Raw genomic sequence first — 26,665 nt, 5'->3', positions numbered from 1 at the left:
CAGCATTTATCATAAACAAACTCTCTTTCCAATAAAGTACTATATATTTTAATATCTGTGATATTGGAATACAGCTATTCTTAGGCAAGACTTTCAACTTTTATTAAATAATATTTTCTCTCTAAAATGGATAACTATTTCTGGGGTCCATGAACCAAAATCTTAGGTCCATCTTTATCATTTTTAAGTATTTACTTTATAATGAGCAAAGCCCAAGGAAGTAGAGAAAATTACAAAATAGTGTGAGTAAAATGTGATAAACATTATGATAAATGGTGACTTGAGATAAGGAGGAAACTGCACTTAACTTGGTATTGGAGAATTAAGATAGATTTTTGGAAAAAAATTATATTTAGACTAAGACCTGAAAATAAACTGGAGTTGGTATGATGAAAAGTGAAGAGTGTCTCTGACAAACAGTCTAATGTGCACAAAGGCATGGAGGTGAGAGGACACATGCTGGGGAAACGGAAAGCTTCCTATGGTTAGGATGACTCCGGATGCTGCATGGGATGAGAGGGAGGCCAGGGAGGCAGGCAGGAACATCATCATGAGGGGCTTTGAAGATTGTTTTAAGACATTTTGTTTTTATCTTAAGAACAAAAGATAAACACTGGGATTTGACGTCAGAGAAGTGCTATGTTCAAATTTGCATTTTTAGAAAGCTAATTCTAGTGATTGGTGGAAAAAAGATGATGGGCAAAGCTGAAAACAGGATACTATGTAAGATACGGTGCAGTATTCAACATGTGAAATAAGGAAGTAGCAGTGGAGGTGGAGATAACCGGATGGATTTTAGAGATAGAACATAAAACCAAAAATAGGAAAATAATTTTAAAAAGAAAGAAAGAGAAATAAATAAAGTGAAAAGTAAAGAGGAGTCAAAGATGACTTCGAAGTTTCTACATGGGCTGCCTAGAGAACGAGAGTGCCACTAAGTACAGAATCAAAGGGAGCCTTGACCTTGTATTACACTTTTTCCTAATCTTGCACCTTACAGTTACAGAAAGTTTGCTATTAATAAAATTTGGTCACAAACATCATCTCATTTAATACTCACAGGAATTTTGGTAATGTGGTAGTCAGCATTAATTGAATTTACTGAGGAAATAGAACTTGTGAAATGGCGTAGAGGTCAGATGAAATGCAACATCCTGAAGTGAAAGAAGGCTAAAGTGGCTGGAGTGCAGAATGTGAAATAGTGTTAGTAATGTGAGAGGTATAGAATCAGGGAGAGTTTTACAGGACATATTAAGAATTTTGAGATATAATCCTAAGAATATGGGAAGCCATAAAATAATTTTAAGCAATGGTGACATATTAGGTTTATGTTTTAAAAATATCATTTTAGTGGATTGTTTGTTTAGAGATTGGAGAGGAAAAGGAAACAAAAATAAACCAAGAAAGAACAGTCAAAAGCAATTTCAGAAGTTCAAGTGATAAAAATGGCAGTTTGCACTAGGGTGATGGTAGATGAAACATTTTGAGAAATAGACAAATTTGAGGTATATATCTTACCACTTCAGTTCAACATTGTACTGGAGGTCCCTGACTGTTCAAGAAGGCAGACATAAAGATTGGAAAGAAGAAAGAAAAGAGAAAGAAGGAAAGAAGGAAAGAAAGAAAGAAAGAAGGCCGGGCGCGGTGGCTCACGCCTGTAATCCCAGCACTTTGGGAGGCCGAGGCGGGTGGATCACGAGGTCAAGAGATCAAGACTATCCTGGTCAACATGGTGAAACCCCGTCTCTACTAAAAATACAAAAATTAGCTGGGCATGGTGGCGCATGCCTGTAATCCCAGCTACTCAGGAGGCTGAGGCAGGAGAATTGCCTGAACCCGGGAGGCGGAGGTTGCGGTGAGCCGAGATCGCGCCATTGCACTCCAGCCTGGGTAACAAGAGTGAAACTCCGTCTCAAAAAAAAAAAAAAAGAAAGAAAGAAAGAGAGAAAGAGAGAATGGAGAGAAAGAAAGGAGAAAGGAAAGAAATACAGAAAGACAGAAAGAAAGAAAGAAAAAAAAGAAAGAAAATCTTTATTAACAGGTTACATAATTATTTATGTAGAAATCCCAAAGAATGTACAAAAAAGGGAACTAGGATGGAGAAGTAAATTTAGTAAGTTTGTGAGGTGCTAGATTGTAATAAAAATTTTATTATATTTCTATATATTAATGCTAGCAAAAAATGGACATTGATTTATTTTATTTTATTAAGTTCTCGGGAAATGTGCAGGATGTGCAGGTTTGTTACATAGGTAAACGTGTACTATGGTGGTTTGCTGCACATATCAACCCATCACATAGGTATTAAGCATGGCATGCATTAGCTATTTTTCCTGATGCTCTCCCTCCCCTTGCCTACACCAACAGGCCCCAATGTGTGCTGTTCCCCTCCCTGTGTCCATGTGTTCTCATTGTTCAGCTTCCACTTATAAGTGAGAACATGCAGTGTTTGGTTTTCTGTTCCTGCATTAGTCTTCTGAGTCTACCAGCTGCATCCACATCCCTGCAAAGGACATGATCTCATTCCTTTTATACAGCTGCATAGTATTCCATGGTGTATATGTACCACATTTTCCTTATCCAATCTATTATTGATGGACATTTGAGTTGATTCCATGTCTTTGCTATTGTGAATAGTGCTGTAATGAACATAAGCATGCATGTATCTTTATAATAGATTGATGTATAGTCCCTTGGGTATATACCCAGTAACATGATTACTGGGTCAAATAATATTTCTGGTTCTAGGCCTTTGAGGAATCACCACACTGTCTTCCACAATGGTTGAACTAATTTACATTCCCACCATCAATGTAAAAGCATTCCCATTTCTCCACAGCCTCCCAGCATCTGTTGTTTGTTGACTTTTTAATAATCGCCATTGTGACTTGCATGAAATGGTTTCTCATTGTGGTTTTGATTTGCATTTCTCTAATGATCAGTGATGCTGAGCTTTTTAAAAATATGTTTGTTGGCTGCACAAATGCCTTCTTTTGAGACGTGAGTGTTCATGTCCTTTGCCCACTTTTTAATGTTTTTTTTTCTTGTAAATTTAAGTTCCCTATAGATTGTAGGTATTAGATCTTTTTCAGATGGATAGATCACAAACATTTTCTCCCATTTAGTAGATGGTCTGTTAGCTCTGATGATAGTTTCTTTTGCTGTGCAGAAGCTCTTTAATTTAATTAGATCCCATTTGTCATTTTTTTTTTTGCTTTTGTTGCATTGCTTTTGACATTTTTGTCATAAAATCTTTGTCCATGCCTATGTCCTGAATGGTCTTGCCTAGATTTTCTTCTAGGGTTTTTATATTTTGGGTTTTACATTTAAGTCTTTAATTCATCTGGAGTTACTTTTTGTATAAGGTATAAGGAAAGGGTCCAGTTTCAGTTTTCTCCATATGGCTAGCCAGTTCTCCCATCACCATTTATTAAATAGGGAATCCTTTTCCCAAAGCTTGTATTTGTCAGGTTTGTCAAAGATCAGATGGTTATAGATGTGTCAGCTTATTTCTGAGTTCTCTATTCTCCTCCATTGGTCTATGTCTCTGTTTTTGTACCAATATCATGATGTTTTGGTTATGTAGCCTTGTAGTATAGTTTGAAGTTGGTTAGCGTGATGCCTCTAGCTTTGTTCTTTTTGCTTAGAATTGTCTTGTCGATATGGGCTCTTTTTTGGTTCCATATGAATTTTAAAATATTTTTCTCTAATTCTGTGAAAAATGTCAATGGTTATTTAATGGGAATAGCATTGAATCTATATATTACTTTGGGCAGTATGGCCATTTTCTTGATATTGATTCTTTCTCTCCATCAGCACGGAATGTTTTTCCATTTGTTTGTGTCATCTCTAATTTCCTTGAGCAGTGGTTTGTAGTTCTCCTTGAAGAGGTCCTTCACTTCCCTTGTTTGTTGTATTCCTAGGTATTTTATTTTCTTTGTAGCAATTGTGAATGAGAGTTCATTCATGATTTGCCTCTCTTCCTGTCTATTGTTGGTGTATAGGAATGGTTATGATTACTGCATATTGATTTTGTATCCTGAGACTTTGCTGAAGTTGCTTATCAGCTTAAGGAGTTTTTGGGCTGAGACAATGGGGTCTTCTAGACATAGGATCATGTCATCTGCAAACAGAGACAGTTTGACTTTCTCTCTTCCTATGTGAATATGTTTAATTTCTTTCACTTGGCCTGATTGTTCTGGCCAGAACTTGCAATACTATGTTGAATAGGAGCAGTGAGAGAGGGCATCCTTGTCTTGTGCCAGTTTTCAAGAGAAATGCTTCCAGCTTTGGCCCATTCAGTATGATATTGGCTGTGGGTTTGTCATAAATGGTTCTTATTATTTTGGGGAATGTTCCATCAATATCTAGTTTATTGAGAGTTTTTAACATGAAGGGATGTTGAATTTTATCAAAGGCCTTTTCTGCACCTATTGAGAGAATCATGAGGTTTTTGTCTTTAGTAATGTTTATGTGATAACTTACGTTTATTGATTTGCATATGTTGAACCAGCCTTACATCCTGGGGATGAGGCCAACTTGATTCTGGTGGATAAGCTTTTTTTATGTGCTACTGGATTTGATTTGATTTACCAGTATTTTATTGAGAATTTTTGCCCTGATATACATCAGGGATATTGGTCAGAAGTTTTCTTTTTTTGTTGTATCTCTGCTAGGTTTTGGTATCAGGATGATTCCAGTCTCATAACATGAGTTAGGGAGGAGTCCTTCCTTTTCAATTGTTTGGAATAGTTTCCGAAGAAATGGTACTAGCTCCTTTTGATACCTCAGGTAGAATTCAGTTATAAATCCATCTGGTCCTGGGCTTTTTTTGGTTGGTAGCCTATTTATTACTGCCTAAATTTCAGAACTTGTTATTGGTCTATTCAGGGGTTGAACTCCTTCCTGAGGGGGTATGCATATCCAGAATTTATCCATTTCTTCTAGATTTTCCTTATTTGCATAGAGGTATTAATAGTATTCTCTGGTGGTTGTTTATATTCCTGTGGAGTCAGAAGTGATATTCTCTTTATCATTTTTATTATGTCTATTTGATTCTTCTCTCTTTTCTTCTTTATTGGTCTAGCTAGTGGTCTATTTTATTAATTTTTTTCAAATCTAGCTCTGGGATTAATTGATTTTCTGAAGGGTTTTTTGTATCTCTGTGTCCTTCAGTTCGCTCTGATGTTGGTTATTTCTTTTCTTCTGTTACTTTGGTGGTAGTTTTCTCTTGGTTCTCTAGTTCTTTTAGTTGTAATGTTAGGATGTCGATATGAGATCTTTTTGAGGTAGGCGTTTAGTGCTATCAATTTATCTCTTAACATTGCTTTAGCTGCATCTCAGAGATTCTGGTATGTTGTCTCTTTGTTCTCATTGGTTTCCAAGAACTTGTTAATTTTTGCCTTAATTTCATTTTATACCCAAGATTCATTCAAAAGCAGGTTGTTCAATTTTCATGTAGTTATGTGAATTTTAGTGAGTTTCTTAATCTTGAGTCCTAATTTGATTGTGCTGTGGCCTGAGAGACTGCTTGTTATGATTTCAGTTCATTTGCATTTGTTTAGGAGTATTTTACTTCCAATTAGGACATTGATATTTTTAAGAGTAATATTTACAATAGCATCAAAAAACACAAAGTAGATAGAGATAGGTATAATAAAAATTATTCAAGGTTTCTATGCTAAAAACTACGAAATAACATAATGTCAGAAATTTAAGAAGACCTAAGTGAAGAAAGAAATAAACCATGTTTATTGAACAGAAGACTAACATGAAGACGTTCATTCTTCCGAAATTGATCTAATAATTCAATGCAATTGAATCAAATTCCAACAAGTTTTCTTTAGGAATATAGACAACCTGATTCTAAATTTATATGGAAAACAAAAAACCTAAATGGCTGAAGCTTTTTTAACACAGAAGAACAAACTTGGAGGATTCACATTACTTATTTTCATGTCTTTCTATAATATATTAAGATAGTGTGTTATTGATTTAAGTTTAGACACATGACCAGTGAAACAGAATAGAGTTGGAAGTAAATGCATACATATAGGGTCAACTGATTTTTGATGAATGTACCAAAATAATTTAATTAGAAAGGATAAGATTTTCAAAAAATCATGTCAAAAAAATTGGATATCTGTATTCAAAAACCAAATGAACAAACCAAAGAATAACAAATTCAACCCATATTGTACTTTAAAAAATAAAATTCAAAGTAGATCTTATAAAACCTAAACTTGTAAGACTTCCATACAAAAAATAGGAGGAAGTTTTAATGGCTCTGAGTAAGGCAAAAATATTTTTAGATATGATACAAATTGATTTAAAATTTTGGTAAGATGGATTTCATTGACATTAAAAACATCTGCTCCTTGAAAGACATTGCTGAGAATACAAAAAGGCATGCCACAGATTATAGGAAAATCCTTGCAAAACAAGTAGTGGATAAAGTACTTCTCCTTATAATCTAAGAACTCTTACAACTAAATGATGAGACTATTTAAACAAAGATTTTACAATAGAAATATGGATACCAAATATATACATGAAAATATCAACATTACTAGTCATCAGAGAAATGTAAATATCACAGTGACATTCCACATACCCCCCACTCAAATGGCTAATATATACATATATTTAAAAATAGACAATCCAAAGTGCTGGCAAGGGTGTGAAACAACTGAAATTCTCACAGACTATTGTTGGAAATCCCTAATGGTACAGACACCTTGGAAAAACTCTTATTATAACATGTAGCACCATCTTTTACTCATTTATCCAATGGAAATGAAAACAACTACACAAAGGTCTCAATTATTTGAGCAGATTTATTCATAGTAACCTAAAATGAGAAGAACTCAAAGGGCATGAACTTCCATTGTATAAATAAATCATGGTACATCTACAATTTGAAATATTACACAGAAAAAGAATGAATCACTGATAAATGCAACATGATTCCATTTATATGACATTGGTATACAAGCAAGCTTATAGGGACAGAAAAGAGATCATTGGTTGCCAAGGGCTGGAGGTGTGAGAAGCAGACTGACTCCAAAGAGGCACTGAGAACTTCATTTGAAGTGATGGAAATGTTCTACATTTTGATTGCAGGTGTAGTTATACAACTGTATATATTTATAAAAACTCATTGAAGTGTTAACCTAGAAAGGTAAATTTCACTGCATATATATAATACCTCAATAAACCTGATTTTTTAAAAGACTATTGCAGTGGTTTAAATGAAAGACAGCTTGGGCCAGGATGGTGCTGGATGATGGTAAGTGGCAGAGAAACCCAAGAGGTATTAGAAGGTAAAATCAACAGGGCTAGGTTAACGGCTTGACACAGAGAATGAGGAAAAAGGAGTTGTATTTCTCTCTTATGAAAAAAACCACAGTATATCTAAAATTATAATCGATTTTTTGTATATCCATCAGTCTTATCAGGGTGTACACCCTCAGAGGTAGAGAGAAGGAAGGACATCAAACAAGACCTTACAAATGGCAATGTTGGTCCAGCTAAAAATAGAGTCCACACATCCACACTATAATAAGGGCTAAGTATAATTTAAGACTTTAGAAAATATGTGGAGAAAAATTAGGACAATTGCATTATCATTATGCTGAACAAACTACGCACAGAGCACATAACCTGTGAAATGCACTCTGCTATGCAGAGTGCAATTAAAAGACCATGTGGTAGCTTGGGGAAAAAAGTACTCCAAAAATAGAGTATGAGATGAGATGTGGCTTTCTCTCTGTACATGAGTACTCATAAATATTTTGATACTGGTTAAGACTTTTAACTTGTTAAAAGGGATGTTTAAATAACATCTCTTTTGACTTCATCCTTCTTATATATTGTTATAGGGTGGCCATTAGGAGATTACAATATAATTATTTAAAATTTACTTATGATGACATTTGACAACTACTTTACAAGTGTGCTAACTTTAAGGGATGCAAAGTCTTTAAGAAGACATTTCTAGTGTGACAAGCTATGAGAGCAATTCAAATACAATTGACAGATATATGCAAATGAAATTTACTTTAAAACTAAAATATGTGTATATTTTGCCTGTGATTAGATTCTTCACCTTCACTTTCTACTTGTAAGCAAAGCATAACGTTTATCATCAATGAAAACTAGACTCAATGCATGTCCCATTTTTAGAATGTATCTATCTATCTATGCACATAACACAAAAGTGTTAGGAAAATCAATATTCTTTTGTATTATGTGAGAAAAGCAGAGAGCAGCCCTAATATGTTATTTTTGTGTTACTACTTTCTTATCCCTATATACATATTAAAAGGGTAATTCTAAAATCTAATCTCAGAAAATAAATATCACATTGTCCACCTCATTTGCCTCACAAGCCACATGGTCATGGTTAATTGCTTGTTTTATTAACAACCAATAAATCAGAGTCCTAAACTTTAATAAAATATACCTACATTTCTGTGTATCTGTGTCTGAAATCACAGTTAAGTCATTAAATTTTCTGGACTGGGCACATACCTTAAAATAATTTAAGATTGCTTACCTCCTCTTTCGCCATCTCACTGAGACTAATCATTTTGGGGAAAATGTTTCTTGAAGTTATAAAAATGCAGTGAACTTCCTAAAACAGGAAAACTTTAATTGCAGCATGTCTTACCTGGCTTGAGATGAGCAAATGGAATTTCGCCGGTGAGAATTTCCCATAGACACAGAGCATAGCTGAAGACATCTGCTTTGATGGTGTATCGAGTGCACTGCGTGAACACCTCAGGAGCCATCCAGCGGAGGTTCTGCACATCAAGAAATATCCGCAAGCCATTTACCAAGTGTTTGGTTCTTCCGCTGCAGAGTAGCATTCGTCTTAGTGAGAAGTTGCTGTGTTCTCCCAACGCTCTCAAAAGGCATAAATATAAATTAACATCCATACATATCACCCTCAATGTGTGCAATAAACACATTTATACATATACAGTGTGTTTACTGTGGCTGTTCAGTTCCTTAAAGGGCATTTTTTAATCACTGGAAGATCATAAAATTCATAATTTTTCCAAAAACATCACGAGTAATTATTAAGTAACTCTGCCTCTTCTACAATGAGAGGCAGCATATTTTTTTAAATCTATGAGCACCTTTCTTCCTTAGAAGCCTTACAAGGTTCAGAACAGCCAACCATGGGTTTATCCAGTGACCCAGTATCTCCCTGGGAATGAATCACACACTGTGGGAGACACTTCCTTCAAGTCTTAAGGTTGTAATTTAGGAAGTCACTAACCTAGGCCCATAAATAGTGTGCTCATGGCTAAGGAGAGATATGGCTCCAGAGGAGTGCCCAGAATATTCCTATGAAGTAGATTAATCACTGGCAGGATCAGGTCTGTCTTATTTTCTCTGCCCAGATGTGCTATTTATGAATGCTGTTTGTGAAATATTCCGGAAAGGAAGCCCATAAAATGTTACAAGTTCCTCCGTACAAAGTTCTAGCCTCTGTTTTGGTAACATTATTTACATTCTTTTCATTTGTGATTTCATATTTTTCAGTTAAAAAATATTAAAAATGTTTCCATTCTGAGATGCAAATGCATAAATCTGGTTGATTCCTAGTTTAGGGCACAGAACACTGGATTTTTGAGTTAGGAGATGAAAATTATAGTTCTGGCTCTACCACTTAATGAATAGCTCAGGGCAAGTCTCTTGTGTTCCCTGGACCTCAGATTCCTCAAGGACAAAGCACAGGAGCCACACTTCCTGGTTCTAAATCCCCAGGGCACCATATCAATAAACTTTGCTAAACACTTTTAAATGTCCATTGAAGGAAACCATTATTCTTTTACCACTCTTACCAAAATCCTGTGTGTACTGTTGGCTGCTAATTCTTTTGGAATGCCCACCTTATTTTGAAATCGTGCATAGTTACAGCTTTCCATTAATATCTTTATTCTTATTATGGAGTTTATATGCAATTCTTCTACATAAGCTTCCAGATTCCAAAGAGCCTCCATTTTTATAGCAGATTATGCATTGTGCCACAACATTGTATGTGTGGGAGCAGGTATACAGTATGCCTGTTTTTTCACAGAGGGGTCATAGAGTAATTAGACAACATGCATACAGCTACATAACTAATAAGAAAACAGCTTTCAAAATAAATTTCAAATTAACTCTTATTCTAGCAGCATCGTCTTTAAGTACAGCATAATTTATTCATTTATTAGTGCTGTGCTTAAAGACAAGGCTGCTAGAACAAGAGAGTTAATATACTTACTGTTGGTTAAATTCAATTTAATTCAATTCAATAAAAGTTTATTTAGTTGGAGAGTTTTAACTAACTGCATTTTAGAATCATGTAGGGGAATTTTTAAAAGATGCAGATACCCAAGATCAACCTTAGGCCAATAAAATCATAATTTCTAGGGATCAGATTCAGGCAGTATGCTTGAAAAAACTTTTAAACTTATTTTAATGTACACCTAGGGTGGAGAACCACTGACTTAGCTGCCTCTATGTCCCATGTCTTAGATGAGGTTTGTGTCTTGCCAAAGATCACTCATTGTTCTGACCTCCCTTACCTCATAAACTACCACTTCCCTCCTTGCTCACCTCACTCCAGCCACTCTGGCTTTGAACACACCAAGAACTCTCCTGCCCCAGGACCTCTGCACTTACTATTGCCCTCATCTGAATAGCTCTTCTCCCATGTAGATTACTCCCATGTCAGATCTCTTATTAAAATGTTAACAACTTTTTCCTTCATCCTATCTAAATGGCGTCCTCATCACTCTCCCTTCATTTACTCTTTTATTTTTCTTCATAACATTCATCACTGCCTGAGATATATTTTGTAAATCTGTCCACTGTCTATATCCTTCCAGTAGAATATTAGCTCCACAGAAACAAGAACTTAGCTGATGTTGCAAAGAATGAACAAAAAGAGAGGACCGGAGTTAGAAGCCTATTGTGATATTAATCCAGAAAAGAAATGATGAGAATCTGAACTGAGGCAGCAGGAAATGAGAGGTTTAAGAGGTTAAGATGAACTTAAAGAAGAAAAGAAAGAGACATCCAGAAAAAGCAATTGAGTGTAAGCAGAAGCAGGAAAGGGAAGAAATGAAAAATTACTCCAGGCTTAGGTAATTAGTTATCAAAAGTAGTCCAGAAAGAGAAGTCTACTTTTTTTCAGGGGAGGGACTGGGGAGAGTGAAGGAGAGGGCAGGTAATGAATTTAATTGCAGATATTTTGAGTACAATTATCCTTACTTCAGATATTATATTTATATTTTACTTAAACATTAACACTTGCATATACCATTTATTACCTTACAGTGTTAAAGTGGAGAATGATGAATAGTTAATAGATGCTGATGAACTACTAATTTTATAGTGAGTTCCCTATTAAATGTTAACTCTACTATAAGTAGTTAGGTGATCTAAATATGAAATGATCCATGTCCACCTCATTCTTTTCAGTTACATTTGAAAGATTTTCTGTATTATTTTATCCAAAATGTTTTCCAAATATATATCTTATCTATTTCTCTAGTAGAGCCTTGAGATAGTTATTTTGACAGCTTACTAAAAAGAAAAACATAAGCCATTATCCTGACACTGAGACAATGACATTGCTTCCAGTTAAAACTGCTCTCATCTTACGTCCTCTCATGCTGAGTTTACACATTTTAATTGGTTTATAATTATAAGAAACACAAGCAGCAGCAAACCCCAGGTTGTTTTGTCATGTTGTCTTCATCCAGAGACTGTAGAAATCTTGATTCTGAGGGAAAGAGAAAATAAATCATGTCAAAAGAAATATCTTAAAAAATGGTTAAAGAACACTGCTAAAATTTTGAAACCTCAAGAAATTTTTGTCGTATTCAAATTCTCACTTCCTTTCTCTTGGCTGGAGATAACAAAGAAGGAAAACTAGAAATAAATGACAGATTTTCAAAATGTAGGGTCATTGTAATTTGAAAGATTTAGGGTAGTATAGCTGTCAGTATGAAATCCATCTTCAGTTTCATGGTACAATATCAGATGCCAACTAGGAACAAAGAAAAAAAGGGATGCCCTTTGGGGTATTACTCATGGACATCTCACCTCCAAAATCTGCCACCACAGCATGCCCGTCCTCATAGAGAAGAATATTGTGACTGTAAAAAAAAAAGAAAAGAAAAGAAAAGAGTAGACCTAGAGTAAGCTTTGCTATGTCCTAATCTAATTGGCCCCTCAAAGAAGAGGACTATAGACATCATTTGTTTGCCCAGAGACTAAATGGGCCCCAAAGAGCTAAATCAAATTTTCTTAGTTTTGCTAATTCAAAATCGCTATTTATAAAATGTAATCATGTTTATACTTTATCTAATGTTGAAGGTCTAAAGAATTCCTACTTTAGACAAGCCATCTAAATTTGTCAAAAAGACCCATTAGCTGAAGATCAGTTTTTCCACTCCTTGAGGCTCATTTGCTAACACAATTGTGGTTACAAGGAAAGAGTGAAAAGCATCATGGCCCCATTAGATTCAGAGGAAGAGAACCAGCTTGCTGGAACCCCAGGTACAAGGACAGTTCAAGACAAGGCCCGAAATGCCTGTAGTAAAAGGATTCTCTATGGAAAATGCCACCATCTATACATTCTAGATACAATCTCAGCACAAAGGAGTGTTTTGAAATCTGTGAAATGATGCCAGCTAAACCACTTTTTAAGGTTTTGAGGAGAATAGCATAAAGGTCACCAAAGTCTCCCTTCAACCAAGAATTCAAGCTAGATTAAGAAGAGTATCAGAGTAGAACTTAAATGTTCTCACAACACACACAAAAAGGTAGCTATATTAGGTGGATAGATATATTAATTAGCCTGATTATGGTAATGATTTCACAATGTATACATATGTCACATCACCTTGTACATCATATGTATAACTTTCATTTGTTAATTATACCACAATAAGGACAGAAAAAAAGAGTACCCTTTTTATGAAGTAAATAAACCTGGGATAGTCCAAAGAGAGGTTACTCTTCCCACAAATTAGTAAACTGAGTTGTGGACTATCTTACAAACAAGCATATGACAGTCCGAGATTGTCTCTGAACGCTACCTACCAACTGTCTTTGATGCCCATTTCACACTTGGCCTGTAAATGAGTCATTTCAGTGTTAGGAGGCTGCCGCTGGATTTTTTATGCATAGGGGCTATACTATATTTATTTTATAATAAATTACACAATGTTCCTTTATCCTTGATTATTTTACTTCATGGTCAAAATAAGAAAAATACCACTATTTCTTAATCTTGTGTGAGTCCAATGTGATATTGAATCGCTTTATATAATTGCTTTCTGGCCTTGACTTGACCTTTACAAAAAAGTTACTTTTGAATTCCTCTTGTAATTGCTACTGGTTTTATCTTTGGAGTACAGATAATCTTCTTTTAAATTACAGAAAATCTAAAATATGTTAAAATCACTTTTCTTGTAGTAGCGCAGTGTAGAAGTATTCCAGGATGTCAAACAAAACAAGGACCTCCAACATGATGCCTTTAACCACAAATTACTCATTAATGCACATGATGAGAATGAGACTGTCCTATCAGAGAACTCTACAGACTCAGGAACTCTCTGAAAGTTCAACACAACAAGAAAAGTGCATCTACACACTGTACTACTAAAGAGAGTAGATTAAGAAAGGGATTAGCTTTGAAGTGGGCTTTGATGAACAATCAGTTAGTAAGTGTATAAATATGTGCTGAGACTTCGCCATGTGCCAGAAAAATTTCTGTATAATGGAATATAGTGGTGAACAAGACAGGCAAAGACTGACTTTATACGGTAGTGAAAAGATGAGGCTGGAAGAGACAAAGGGGAAATGAATTCTAGATTGGGGCAAGATCTTGGCAAAGGGCAAGAATTGAGAGTGTGTGTAGTATGCAGTAGGAATTATACTAAAAATGTACCGACTAAATTAGAGAATACATGCTGAAGAGTTTTGAGGGAATATTTCGCTGGATGTGGTGTTGATTTGCTAGGGAATTTGAAATCAGAGAAGAATTCTGGACTTGATGCAGGAGGTCAGAATGCACTAGCACAGGTTTTTATGCATACAGTTTAATGCTCTGAAATCACAGACTGGTATTTCCAAATAATTTTAGAATGTAGTTACCAAATGACTAAAGTACGAAGGTAGAGCAGAAAAAAGAAAGCAGAGTGGATCTGCCAAAACATCTGAGAGAAGTGACTATATCTGCGAGCAGTTTAAATATTAGAGGCTAAAATACAACAACAACAACAACAACAAAAAACAAAGATAACCTCCAAAACTCTAGCTTGGCCTTCTAACTACAAAGCAATAATATACATGGTGAGAAACAGCCATATAACCAGAATATCTGGCAACTTTTATGAAGAGAATAGTGGCTTACATGGGAGTTTGTTGAACTTGAGTCAGAGTTATCCTTGGCAAGATTAGACCCACCAGATAAACAACTGTAACATTTATCATATTGAAGTCACATTCAAAATGAACTCTTATGTTTAAAAAATAATAACAAGTCAAATAAAACAAAGGATGCAGTGACAGTTTAGGAACACAGGACAATGTGAATTAATAGCAATAAATGGATCCAAATGTCAAAAAGAATGCTATGAGAGTAACTTTCCAGAATAAGAGCACCTTAGCAAGTGCTAGATTAAAGTGAAAGTCTCTATGCACTTCAAGACAGTCCTTTGGATTTGTCTACTTCTTCTCTACCACTCACTAATGATCAAAATTTAATGTTAATACCATCTCTAAGAATCTTCCACTCATTTTTTCCACTTAGTAGTAAGCTATGCTTCCTATATGGAGTGAAATCCATGAAGCGGGGCAGACAGGGGTGAAGCTGACAGAACCTGTGCTAATCAGTCATGGTGACACAGTGTCAGTGGGCATCACACCCAGAGTCAGAGCCTCTAGAGTCAGGGAGGTTGTCAGAAGGGTCAGCAATGCCAAGTTTGAGGATAACAGGGAAGGAAAAGAGCTTGGAGCTGAAGCCAGCTAGGACAACAGAAGTGGTGCAATTAATATTAATGATGAGTTCAAGAGTTTATTACTGAGAGATGTCATGAGCTACAAGTTTGGCCAGTGTAAAGACTGTGGGAATGTGGGATCAGTGGTGGAGAGGGTGGCAGTGCAGAGAGAAGGGAGTGAATACTGAGTGAGGGTCTCCTGTGAGCAGGCACTGGTGTTTTCAACAGTTTTCCATTCCTCATGGAGCCACTATGGAAATGGTATTAGCATACTTATTTTACAGCTGGGTAACTGAGGCTAGAGAGGTGAGATCAGTGGCCTGTATCATAGTTGGGAAGAGGAGGAACAAACATTCAGTCTCTAAAACTTCCCCGTTTTAGAAGCTGACTCTCACACCAACCAGACCCAAAGGAGGGGTCAGGACTACTACAATTAGATATCTGGAAAGAAATTCCAGAAATCTTGCTTGGGTGAAGTCAGGCCTACCAGCTAGTGCCCAAAATACCTGTTTTCAGTGTGTTACTGTAAAGTAATAAGACTGAAATCAATAAGCTAATTGGAAATAAATCTAATATGCCTCTGCTCTACCAAGACAAAATAGTCAAAGACTGAATTTCCACCCTTCAAGAGATTGGATGTTATATCATGGCTCTTTAAAGAAACGTAGGTGAAGGAAGCACAGTCACTGCAAACAGGGAATGTGCAATTTTACCTGGGAAGTAAGCCAGGCACATAAAGAGTATCAATACCAGGCAGACTATCATCAGGATCAGAAGGGAGAAACAGAAGTGATGGGAATTCTCAGACTTCTTTTCCTTCAAAAGACCACCCAAGAGGTTCATTTACATCTGCTTGCTCTTTTATAAAACCTTGAGAGAGAAAGGCAGTCCTCTGTCATATATGCTATTGCAGAGTACATTCATGAGCATTGTAACACTTCGTGGAAACAGCTCCATGAATCAGATCCTTCTGATCTGAATTTGACAAATCAGCAAAATTTGATTTGATTTGACAGATTAGCAAACCTGTCAATGGTTGAGCTAGCACCTCAGCCCTTACTTTTGAAGTCAAAGAAATTTGTTAACCTATATTGTAAGACATGAACATGTACATAAGCAGTGCACATGCATGAGTACACACACACATGCACACACACATACACACACTTGCATCTTACACTCTCCAGAAACATCTTTAACGGTGAAGAGTCACTGAGGAATGCTTTTTAGATAACAGCGAGTTTGCTAAAGGAATTTAAGTAGATAAAGGTCAACAAGTCCTTTATGCTTAGCGTAATTTTTAGCATTTCTGCATTTAACATTTTGATTTCATCTAAATGAGTGTGATTTCTATACTTCATGCTGTTTGCTAACTTGCAATTTTGTTGTGTCAAGTGAGACTTAAACTCAGAAGCAACTTGCTTAGTTCACGGGTATGCCCAGCCAACCTTGCAGTGTCAGCAGCTCAGAAGGCTTTCTTGCTGCTTTTGGTTATCCTGCTTTATAGGAGATATGATATGCTAGAAGTGCATTTACTAATCTGGAGAGCTGAACACATCTCTGCATTTTACTGTAACTTATCTCTTTTCATCTCTTGCACCTTGGTCTCCTTGGTTTCTTGCCCCAGATGGTAGGACTTGGGCTGAAGTTCTAGCTCAAACAATTACTGACAGAGTTTACTCTCTCTGTTGCGAAGGCTAAGTTCTATGCTAGAAATTGCAGTGCATATCTTCAGAAGAAAGAGTGTGGTCTGACTGGGAATGAAATGTAAACTGAAACAAAGAAATACCAAGGTGCATAATCTAGAATTTAAAGTGGTTTTCATTCTGAGAGACCTAGAAAATAATATAGTAAATGTAAGAATTTATTATAAAAAAGATCATTAACCAAGTAGAAAAAAATAGTCTTAAGAAATATGAGGAACAGGAGGTACTACATTTTAGAAAGAGGGGCTATAGTCAGAAGACTACTGAATACCTGGTTTTTGCTATTACTAGTCCTGTGATTCTAGCCAAGTTATAATACTTTAACTTTTTGAGACTCCTTTTCTCATCTTCAAAAATTGTAAGAGAAATGAAGAAAATGAAAAAGAGATAGATGGAATTTGATAAATTCTGAACTGCTAAATAGGTATTAGCTAGTATTAATACACATAAGACCTATCTTACAGCATGTCTATAAAACTTAAGTGCAAATGCACTTTTGTAAACAATAAAGCTGTATACATTAGGTATTAAGTAACGAATCTTGGAAGCAAAGTGACTTTCTGACTCAAAACCCACAATAGAGACAGACTTCACAGTGAAATATTTCAACTCACTCTTAGCCCTAGAGAGTCTCTTCTCTTTCCATTCTTATTGTCTAATTCTCTAAAACCATTTCTGCTTTGATTGAATGACTGTGTTACACCTAAAGGAATCTTTGTTCCCCAGACTACATTGATACCACAGTATTTGGACTTGGGTCTAGCTTTGTCTTTTACCATGAAGCAAATGATTTGAGTCAATTGTTTATGTAACAGAACTAAGTATTTATCTCTTTGAAGTGTCTGTCTTTCACAGATTACTCCACAATAATGTTCTCTTAACCTTAACAATGCATGCACTTAGTGGATATACAAAACATAACTGAGGACAAGATTTACCTCATCCAAATAAGCAATGCTCTGACCTTCAGTTCTTTCTTCTTAGTAACACAATTCACTTTCAGAGAAGAATAAGCTGTTTGCAATGCGGTGTGTGCATATGTGCATGTACGTGTGTGTGTTGTCTTTAAATCTCATAAATGTTTTCTCCAGCTTTCTTTTAACCAAAAGTGAATGGAAGTTAAATTCTGCTGGTTCCTTTCTATAAAAGAAAATTTTCCCCAACCTCAGAACTGAATTAATTTAATGAAGTCATTATGTAAGGATCATGAGTCTTTTCGTTTTAATTGCCTGTATTGAAAATTTACCTAAAGCACTCAAATGATTCATAATCAGTTGGTTATGCACTGTAGTCCAATACTAATTGTCACTATTAATCAGACTGGCCTGAATATTAGACCATTTTCCAATTCTGATTTTCTTCCAGAGCTGGACTGAAGTTCATGGTAGCCTTAGAAGGATCAAGGTGACTCGCTACTTTCACTCTGCTACCATTAGAAGCTCTTTTAAGTCACTAAAAAATTCATAAATATTAATTCATTTTTTTCTGAATTACAGAGCCATGTAATTGCCTATGTCAGTCGTTACTAACAAAAACTAGCATAAGGGCACTATGGCCAACCTCTCAGCACCCTTATTTGAAGAGATGACAGCCCCCAGAAGTGTAAGCTTACTAACACAACTGCAACGTTTCCCAGACTTCCTATAAGCCACTGTTTTCTGATGTATCCCTGAAGGTGATTAACTCACATGATTAAAGACACATGGCTATCGGCATGCCTGGAAGGATTCCAAGGGTTAAATCAGTGGAAGCAATTAGGCTTCATTTTCAATCTCATCACACTGTGAAAGTCATTAGTTTACAAACACATTTGCCTGAAAGGCAATCATTCAGACCTGATGCTGAGAAGTCCTGGTCTGCGGATCTGCTGGCTGCCACATTTTGCCCCTAGAGCTACGTGATAACTCAGGACTCTCTTCCTGCCACAGACCAGTGACCTTCGGCAGAGACAACTACATTTTTCTCTTCTCTTGAGTCTTCCTTGAAAACTCCTCATGAACCTTTGGCAGCAGCCACTGCCAAACTCAATGGGATACCTGAACATTAGACTCCCATACACTGAACTCATTCCAATTTGTTTCAAGGTGCTGACTAGACCCGTGAAGTGCAATTCACATCCACTTACTTTGGATCTTGTACCCTTTCCTAAAAAACTCTTCCAAGTCATCTAGATCAGTTCCTTGTAGTCACAAATATAATTTCATATACTACCTGTTTTGATCTTTTTCTGTATCTGCTTCTATCTATCCATCTATCTATCTATCTATCTATCTATCTATCTATCTATCTAATCTCTGCTTCTTACAAAGCTAGGTAACAGCTGTTGATCATAAAGTCATTATCTTCTTGAGGGTAACTACTGGAGGTCCTGGTTTTGAGCCCCAAGATAACAGAGACAGTACGTTTGGGCTCAGAGAGATTTGCTCCTTATTCGTGTATGTAATGTGGTAACTGGACTATCAGGAACTACCTGAGGCTCTTTCACAATTTGGACTGCAGATAGAAACATGACAACAATCGTATAGTAACATGAGAAATCACATACTTTTAGTTTATAGCCAAATAAAGCCTCACCCTTCATTCTGCTTTTACAGAGACAGAATCTTACTCTGTTACCCAGGCTGGAGTGCTGGTGTGCAGTGGTGTGATCATAGCTTACTGTAACCTCAAACTCCTGGGCTCAAACAATTCTCCCACCTCAGCCAGGAGTACCAAGTATTACAGGCATGCACACCATGTTTGGCTAATTTTTGAACATTTTGTAGAAATGAGGTCTCAATATGTTGCCCAGGCTGGTCTTGAAATCCTGCCCTCAAGCAATCCTCTCACCTTGGCCTTCCAAAGTGCTGGGATTGCAGGCATGAATCCCTGCATCATGCCACCTCCCCCTACATTCTGGACACCTCCTTGTACCTTGTGACCTAACATAAACTACTTCAGGACTCCTACCACGTCCAGAAGAATTTTCTTCAAGATAAATGAAACCTCCAGAAGTCTGATTTTGTTTTTTTGTTTTGTTTTGTTTTTGAGATAGATCTTGCTCTGCGGCCAAGGCTGGAGTGTGGTAGCATGATCTCAGCTCACTGCAACCTCTGTCTCCCAGGTTCAAGTGATTCTCCTGCCTCAGCCTCCCAAGTAGCTGGGATTACAGGCACCTGCCACAACGCCCTGCTAATTATTTTTGTATTTTTAGTAGAGATGCGGTTTCACCATACTGGTCAGACTGGTCTCAAACTCCTGACCTTGTGATCTGCCTGCTTTGGGCTCCCAAAGTGCTGGGATTACAGGCATGAGCCATGGCGCCCAACCCAGAAGTCTGTTTTTTAGACTTTATTTTATCAGGGTACTCTCCTCCTTACCAAAGACCAGAGAGCCTCAAGCGTAGGCATCCCTCTTAATCCCTTTGAAGCTCAGTTCTTCACTACAAATACAAATTGTAATTTTATTTTTTTATGATGCCAGAAAACAATTCTAGTTTAACTTCATACAGATTGCCTTGAGATTCCTTGTGTATACCCTTGGTTCTTTAGAGGAGGTATACAAGTGAAGAGCCATGTTGACTGTTCAATAGCTCCCAAAACTCATCCAGGAATAGCAATATAGAGATCTTAAACATAATCTAGGTTAGAGAAAAGGAATTTACCAAAGCCCCTATCATGAACTTTTAAACATGGAAAGCCTAATTTCAGTGAACTCTTGGAAACCATGGAAACGGAAAACTCCAATAAATTCAAAGGATTGTAGAACCTTGATTTTTCCTAAAACAAACTTCAACCTGTCAGTAGAAGTATATTTGAAGGCTTGCCTCTAAAGCTACTGGATTTGTCCCATTGCCAGTGGGATTGAAGAGGTGGATTATAAGATTTGTATTGTGGTTAAACCCATTTATTGAGGGTAATGTGAAAAAAATTCATACTCTCCACTTACTATTTGCTTAGCACCATAAAATGCAAGTGGAAGAGTGATAATGACTGAATAAATCTAACCACATACATGCACGCTATTGATTGTGAGGTTTCTATGAGCAAGTGCTCTAGAATAAACAAAGTATAATTTTCATTTCTATGTATGGTTATAGTCATTTCTTATTCATCTTAACATGGTATAATCTTATGAAGAATCTTAGGCATGCAAACTGCAAAATGTAACATTTTTGAATGCTGAAGTGACAATCAAGGTAACAACACAAGAGATGACAGCTATGCATTCATTATATATATTTTTAATTTAAAATTGAGAAAGGGAGGAAGGTTATCTGAACAAAATTGGCAATTTTTCTTCACAGGGACTAACATTTTTCTAGTGCAGTGGTACCGTGGATGAGGAGAGGTTTTTGACTTCAGACAATTGGTTGTGAAACTTGGATTTGGTGGTCATAGGTGAAAAATGTGGGAGTTTTTTTCCCATAAACCATATAGTCAAAACTTTAGAGAATAAAGAAGATGGCAAAAGATATGTGACATTTAAGTATGAAAAGGTAAAAATTAGCTAGTCTGATTACTAAAATGAAGTCATCAAGCCAAAAAAAAAATCAAAAAAGTTTCTAACTTTTGCTATTTAACTATTACCTAAATACTGCTTCCTAGCCACCTTTCTGAACATTCAGTTTTGAATATACAAAAAATTATAAAGTCCCTATGCAATCCCTACTCTGTATGTAAGCCCTGAAATGCACTGGACATTTACATGTAATGAGCAAACGCAAGTCTTCCAAAACAAAGGAGAGGCGGGAAAACAATATGAAAGTCTATGTAGCAGAAATGTGGCAGACGGAAAAAAGGAGACATAGCAAGCAATATTTTAGAATTGAAAGGAAAAGATCATTAAATGATACCTTATTCTATAAAGGAAGAATGTGAAGAGTTATTTCCTGCCTGCCCCCACAAGGCCAACTAATGAATCATTTAATTAACAACTATTCTTTTTCCTATACTGGCTATTCTTTTCCCCTGAACTGAGGATTTAAGCATGTCTCCAGCCTATGTGAAGTGTGTAGATACAGATGCTAAAGGCAGGAACTACAAGGTATCTATTTGTACAAAAGTGTCATCGGATTTTTCTCACTCATATTTAAGAAACCAGATCCAAGAATACTCTTTGGCAATGTGCCAGAGACCTTCTGAGCACCTATTCAACACCCAGATATAAAATGTCTGTTAACACTCTCCATCTCTGCATGTTAAAATTAAATCCTAGACACTAATGGGGAAGTGAGGGGAAAGAAACAAAGCCAGAACTAGGAGAGAATAAAGAAAGAACTAGATGAAAGACAAGTAAGCAGAAAAAGAAAGATGCCACTGACATTTTGTGTGCTAAGTTTCCTGTTAGAAGACCCTGGCATAGGTGTACATGTGTCAAGCAGAGGAGGGCTGAGCTTCAAAATAACAACTACGAGGAGAGCTGGGCTTTATAAACAAATGAGGTTTTCAGTATTCAGAAGAGAAGCCTCAGACTTGGGCAACTCCAATAGAGCAGGAGAGGCAGCTCTATCTCTGATGAGCAGAGGCTTTGCTCCTGCAGAGCTTGACCTCTAAGGAGTGTCTCCTTCTAACCTCTCAGAAGGAGCCACAGATGAGTGTTTTTAAAAGTACGACTTCAGGGGAATTTGTTTGCAGCCCTTTAGAAAGCAGGGATTTGTTGGTAACTCAGGAAAGGAAACTGCTTTTACCTATTGGACTAATCTGAAGCTATAGCTTTTACTATGGTATCTCCATCTCCACTTAGCGAACACCGGAAAGCTAAATGCCCGTCTCTGCAAAAGGGCAGGTTAAAAATGTACTTAGTTCCATATGCCTTCCATCAAGGACACTTTGAAAATTCACAAGAAATGAACATATCTTTTTTTTTTTTTTTAAATTCACTGAACCATTCAGCGTCTCTTCAGTTGCTGAGAAGAGAAGCTGTTTATTTTTTCAAGACACCAGATAGTCTATCCCTGTGAGCTAGAAGTATTAGTCACAGGACTGTAAGTTATCAACCATGACAGTTTAAGGCTATTTTAGCTCTAACCCTTCGTCAATGCTATGTGACTGTTCCCAGAATACCCTCTAGCTCCTTCTTGCTTCTCTCCTTCCCTTTGTTCACAGTGTCTCCTCCAAGTTTGAATTTACTTCCAATGTTTTCTCTAAATAAATATCCCCATATTTCAGGACCCTGCTCAGTGATTTCTCCTCATCCAGGCTTTCATAGCATTTGTTTCCAATAAGGTTATAAGATCCATGGAAGCAAGAACCATCACAGGGGAGTTATTGGTAACCAATGAACTCATATTGAATTAAAATGTATTCCTGACACTGGAGGAGTAAACAGCAAGAAAGAGAGAAGCATGGGAGAATTTTATGGGGTGGTCATATTTAGCAGCAACTTTTCCTAGAATTGAATTCTGTATTATCAGACCAAATTGTTGTTTCATATTTTTTATAAATATCCAATTTGTGACTCAAAATAAACTTGCTGAGACTTAAAACCTTAATTTTCCCCTTTTAGTCCAACTCCAGGAAAATTCTTATCTATAGGTTTTCTATATATTCAACATTTACCCAATACATATTTATGAAATATTTATTTGGCTTTTACTACATTGCTGGATATTGTACAGGACACAGCTTTTCAATAAACTCACCTTTCCAGTAGAGATGAGGAAACGAGCTGAATAAACACTCTTCACTTTATCCCTTAATCATTGACTGCCATGCCTAAGGCAGGCCCCTCTGCCCGAAGCTTTACTCACACCAATGACTCTGGCCTCATGCCCTTCCTTGTCCTGATTTTAAAACAAGCTTGTCTTGTCTGCTGTTTGAATCGTTACCCAAATATTCTAGCCTGCATCATTGAGACTAAATGCTTATAACTAGTTTCAGTTCCATACAGTTGGCACTTAGTATTTGTTCTCTCTTCTTACTACTTTTTTCACATACTATTTTCTTCTTTTTACACATATCTCCTATTTCTCCAGGTAGATTAAAACCATTCTTAAGCCACTTTGAATCATTTGTCCCCCACGATCTGAGCAAATTATAGCAGCTCAAGAAACACTATGGTTGTAAATAATCAGCGTAGTTACTGATATAACATCTTGACTCTTCAAAGTAACCTTTTGAGAAACATTCTATTTCTCTGTTCTTCCTTCTTTTTTTTTTTTTTGAAATGGACTCTCCGTTTGTCACCCAGGCTGGAGTGCAGTGGCATGATCTCTTGACTCATTGCAGCCTCCACCTTCAAGGTTCAAGTGACTCTCTTGCCTCAGCCTCCCAAGTAGTATGGATTACAGGTGCCTGCCATCATGCCTGGCTAGTTTTTATATTTTTATTAGCGATGGGGTTTCATCATGTTGACCAGGCTGGTCTCAAACTCCTAACCTCAAGTGATCCACCTGCCTTGGCCTCCCAAATTGCTGGGATTACAGATTCAAGCCTCTGTGCCCAGCCTCTATTTCTCTCTTCTTTATAGTCAATATTCTTAAAGGGCTTTCTGCTTCTACCTCTTTACCGACCATCCCCTCTTGTATCCACTACAGTCTCACTGTGTCTTTATCACTCCAATAAACCTGTCCAATGTAAACTATAAAGTTGCTAAATCCAATGGAATCTTTTAGGCTTCATATTATACCACGTAATGCCTTTGAGCCCTCTGCTTGCTTCTTTTCTCTTAGGGCAGGACATCGTCATGAATTTAGTTACCCAAATAAAATTTTGGGGCCATCCTTGATTCCTCCCTCTTCCTAAGCTCCCTCATAAAATGTCACCATGTCCTATCAATTCTATTTTCAAATCTATTCTAATGTATCCATTATGTGTTTTAGGTATTACTCAATTCAATAGTGTACACTTATCTCCACTTGACATCAATAATCTAAGACTTTGTCTTCTAATATCTCATTTGTAGAACTATAGGAGCTCTCCTTTCAATGGTAGGCATGATGCTAGGTATTAAATAATTATAATGATGGCATTACTCTGTGCTGGGCATAGTCGTAAGCAACATACATTAACCAGTTTAATATTCACACAATCCAATATAATTATTATGTCATTTTAAATACGAATAAGGAGATAGTTGAAGCATGAAAGGATAAATTACTCTGATAGTGTTTAGAAAATCTAATGAGAATGTGTTAAGAGAAATGTCATGTGTGACTAAACAGTTTAACTATATGAAGAAACGTAATCACAGAAAGGTTAAGCAACTGCCTTATGGTAACACAGCTAGGTATTTTGAATTCCTCATCTCATTTAGTCTCCACAGTAGCCTTATATGGTGATATTCATATTTCATCTCTACAACTGAGGTATAAGGTCACACATTTGATAAAGTGTCAGAATTACGATTAGAATCCAGATTTTGCTGGCTTCCAAATTCGTTTACTTTCCTCCACATATGCTTTGACAGGGTCACACAGAATGATTTAAGTAAAGTTAAATTAGAAAGTATGGCCTAGATTTCTAATTTGTTGAATTAATTTTGGAACATCTGTTTTGAATATTGTTTTAGTGGAAGCAAGGAGAATGAATGTTAGAAGAGTGCAGTCTATAAGCTAAAGAAATTATGTGCAACAAAGGACACCAGAATGACGATTAAGGAAAAGTCTGAAACAGGGAGAGACAAAAGAAAGAGGGACCGCAGGAAGGCGAAAGGTGAGGAGTGTGCATGTGGGAGGGGTGGGAGGGAAAGTGGTGGCGGAAGGGACCTGTGGCATCTGAAGGAGGAGATAAACTGAAGCATGAAAGGATGAATTACCCTGATAGTGTTTAGAAAATCTAATGAGAATGTGTTAATAGAAAATGTGATGTGTGACTAAACAGTTCAACCGTATGCATATTTCATGATGATGTCTTTATGTGATCAGGTTACTCATGAATCCACCAACTGAAACAAAGCCAAAAGTTACCCAGTGATTTTATTCAAGTTTACCAATAGATGCTAAGACTTTGTATGCATCATGGAAGTGACACATGATTAGTATTCTAAAGATGTCTACAGGCTATCCAGCACGTTGTGGATACTTTGTATTCTGTATTTTATTCCTGTTGCAGAACATTTTGTTCCTAAAGAATTTAGTGTTTTTTTTTTTTTTTTCTGTCTTGATTTATGTATAGCTGCTCTATTTAACTCCATGGTAATGGAAACAAGAATCTTATAAAGATTACCCACATACCCTGCATAGTCAAGAAAACAAATGCAAACATTAATTTCAGTGGCTGGTCTCCAGGAGATGATGAGCTGAAGTGGCCCTAAACTCATGCACTTGAAGTTTGGTTAGAGAGCTCTTGTGGAATGTGGAATGAGTAAGGGACTATGAAATGGAGATTTGGGTTCAAATATCAGCTCTGCCATTTAGTTCACTGAGTGATGGGGAGGGGAAGAAATTAATTTACTAAGCTTCACATTTCTCTTCTTTAGCAATGTGAGATTTTTTAGTAAAGATGAAATAAAATAATACGGGTGGAAAAATCATATAGCATAAACCTGACATATAGTGTTTTCTCAAAAAAGAAATAACGGAAATGAAATATCAGCATTGGAGAATTAATTGGTTGGTTTCTAATAGGGCAGAAATAAAAAAAGTCAAATGAGATATTTCTCACCAGAGTGATAAAAAATACACATATACTTTCACTTTATTTCAGGTAAAGGGGATGTGTGAACAATCTTAAATAGCAAGCTAAAGAATAAATAACCTTAGGTAGAAATCACCTTAAGACATTAGCTTTTGTAGAAGGTATTAGCACATTATGGTTCTAAAGGCTACAAGTGAGTAAATATTTATTGCTCCAATTTAAAATGTCCTTTCTTATGAGGAGCAGGTTTCTAAAGAGAAGCAATTGTGCTGAAAAAATTTAAAGAAATAAATATTTAAAAAAGCAATCAAGGTTTCTTCTTTCCTTCCACACTTGCATGTAACTCTTGGTTTTTCAAATTTTGCCCAACTTGGAAAAATGCACTCAGAAGGCT

The 26,665-nt window shown here is 36.4% G+C and overlaps 1 protein-coding gene across 1 annotated transcript in view; it reads right to left on the bottom strand.

Moving 5' to 3' along the window:
* Window positions 1-26,665, bottom strand: part of TNNI3K (TNNI3 interacting kinase) — a 335,970-nt gene that overhangs the window by 91,513 nt on the left and 217,792 nt on the right. Inside the window, exons 20-22 of the mRNA XM_021667770.2 lie at window positions 12,106-12,158; window positions 11,730-11,782; window positions 8,672-8,804 (exon numbers count right to left, since the gene is read on the bottom strand). Coding sequence (XP_021523445.2) covers window positions 8,672-8,804; window positions 11,730-11,782; window positions 12,106-12,158 — 239 coding nt within the window. The remainder of the gene's footprint in view (window positions 1-8,671; window positions 8,805-11,729; window positions 11,783-12,105; window positions 12,159-26,665) is intronic.

Source organism: Aotus nancymaae, unplaced genomic scaffold (assembly GCF_030222135.1).
Source record: "Aotus nancymaae isolate 86718 unplaced genomic scaffold, 86718_ANA_hifiasm-v0.15.2.pri h1tg000007l, whole genome shotgun sequence".
Lineage (NCBI taxonomy): Eukaryota > Metazoa > Chordata > Mammalia > Primates > Aotidae > Aotus > Aotus nancymaae.
This window is presented reverse-complemented; position numbering and strand designations above follow the sequence as displayed.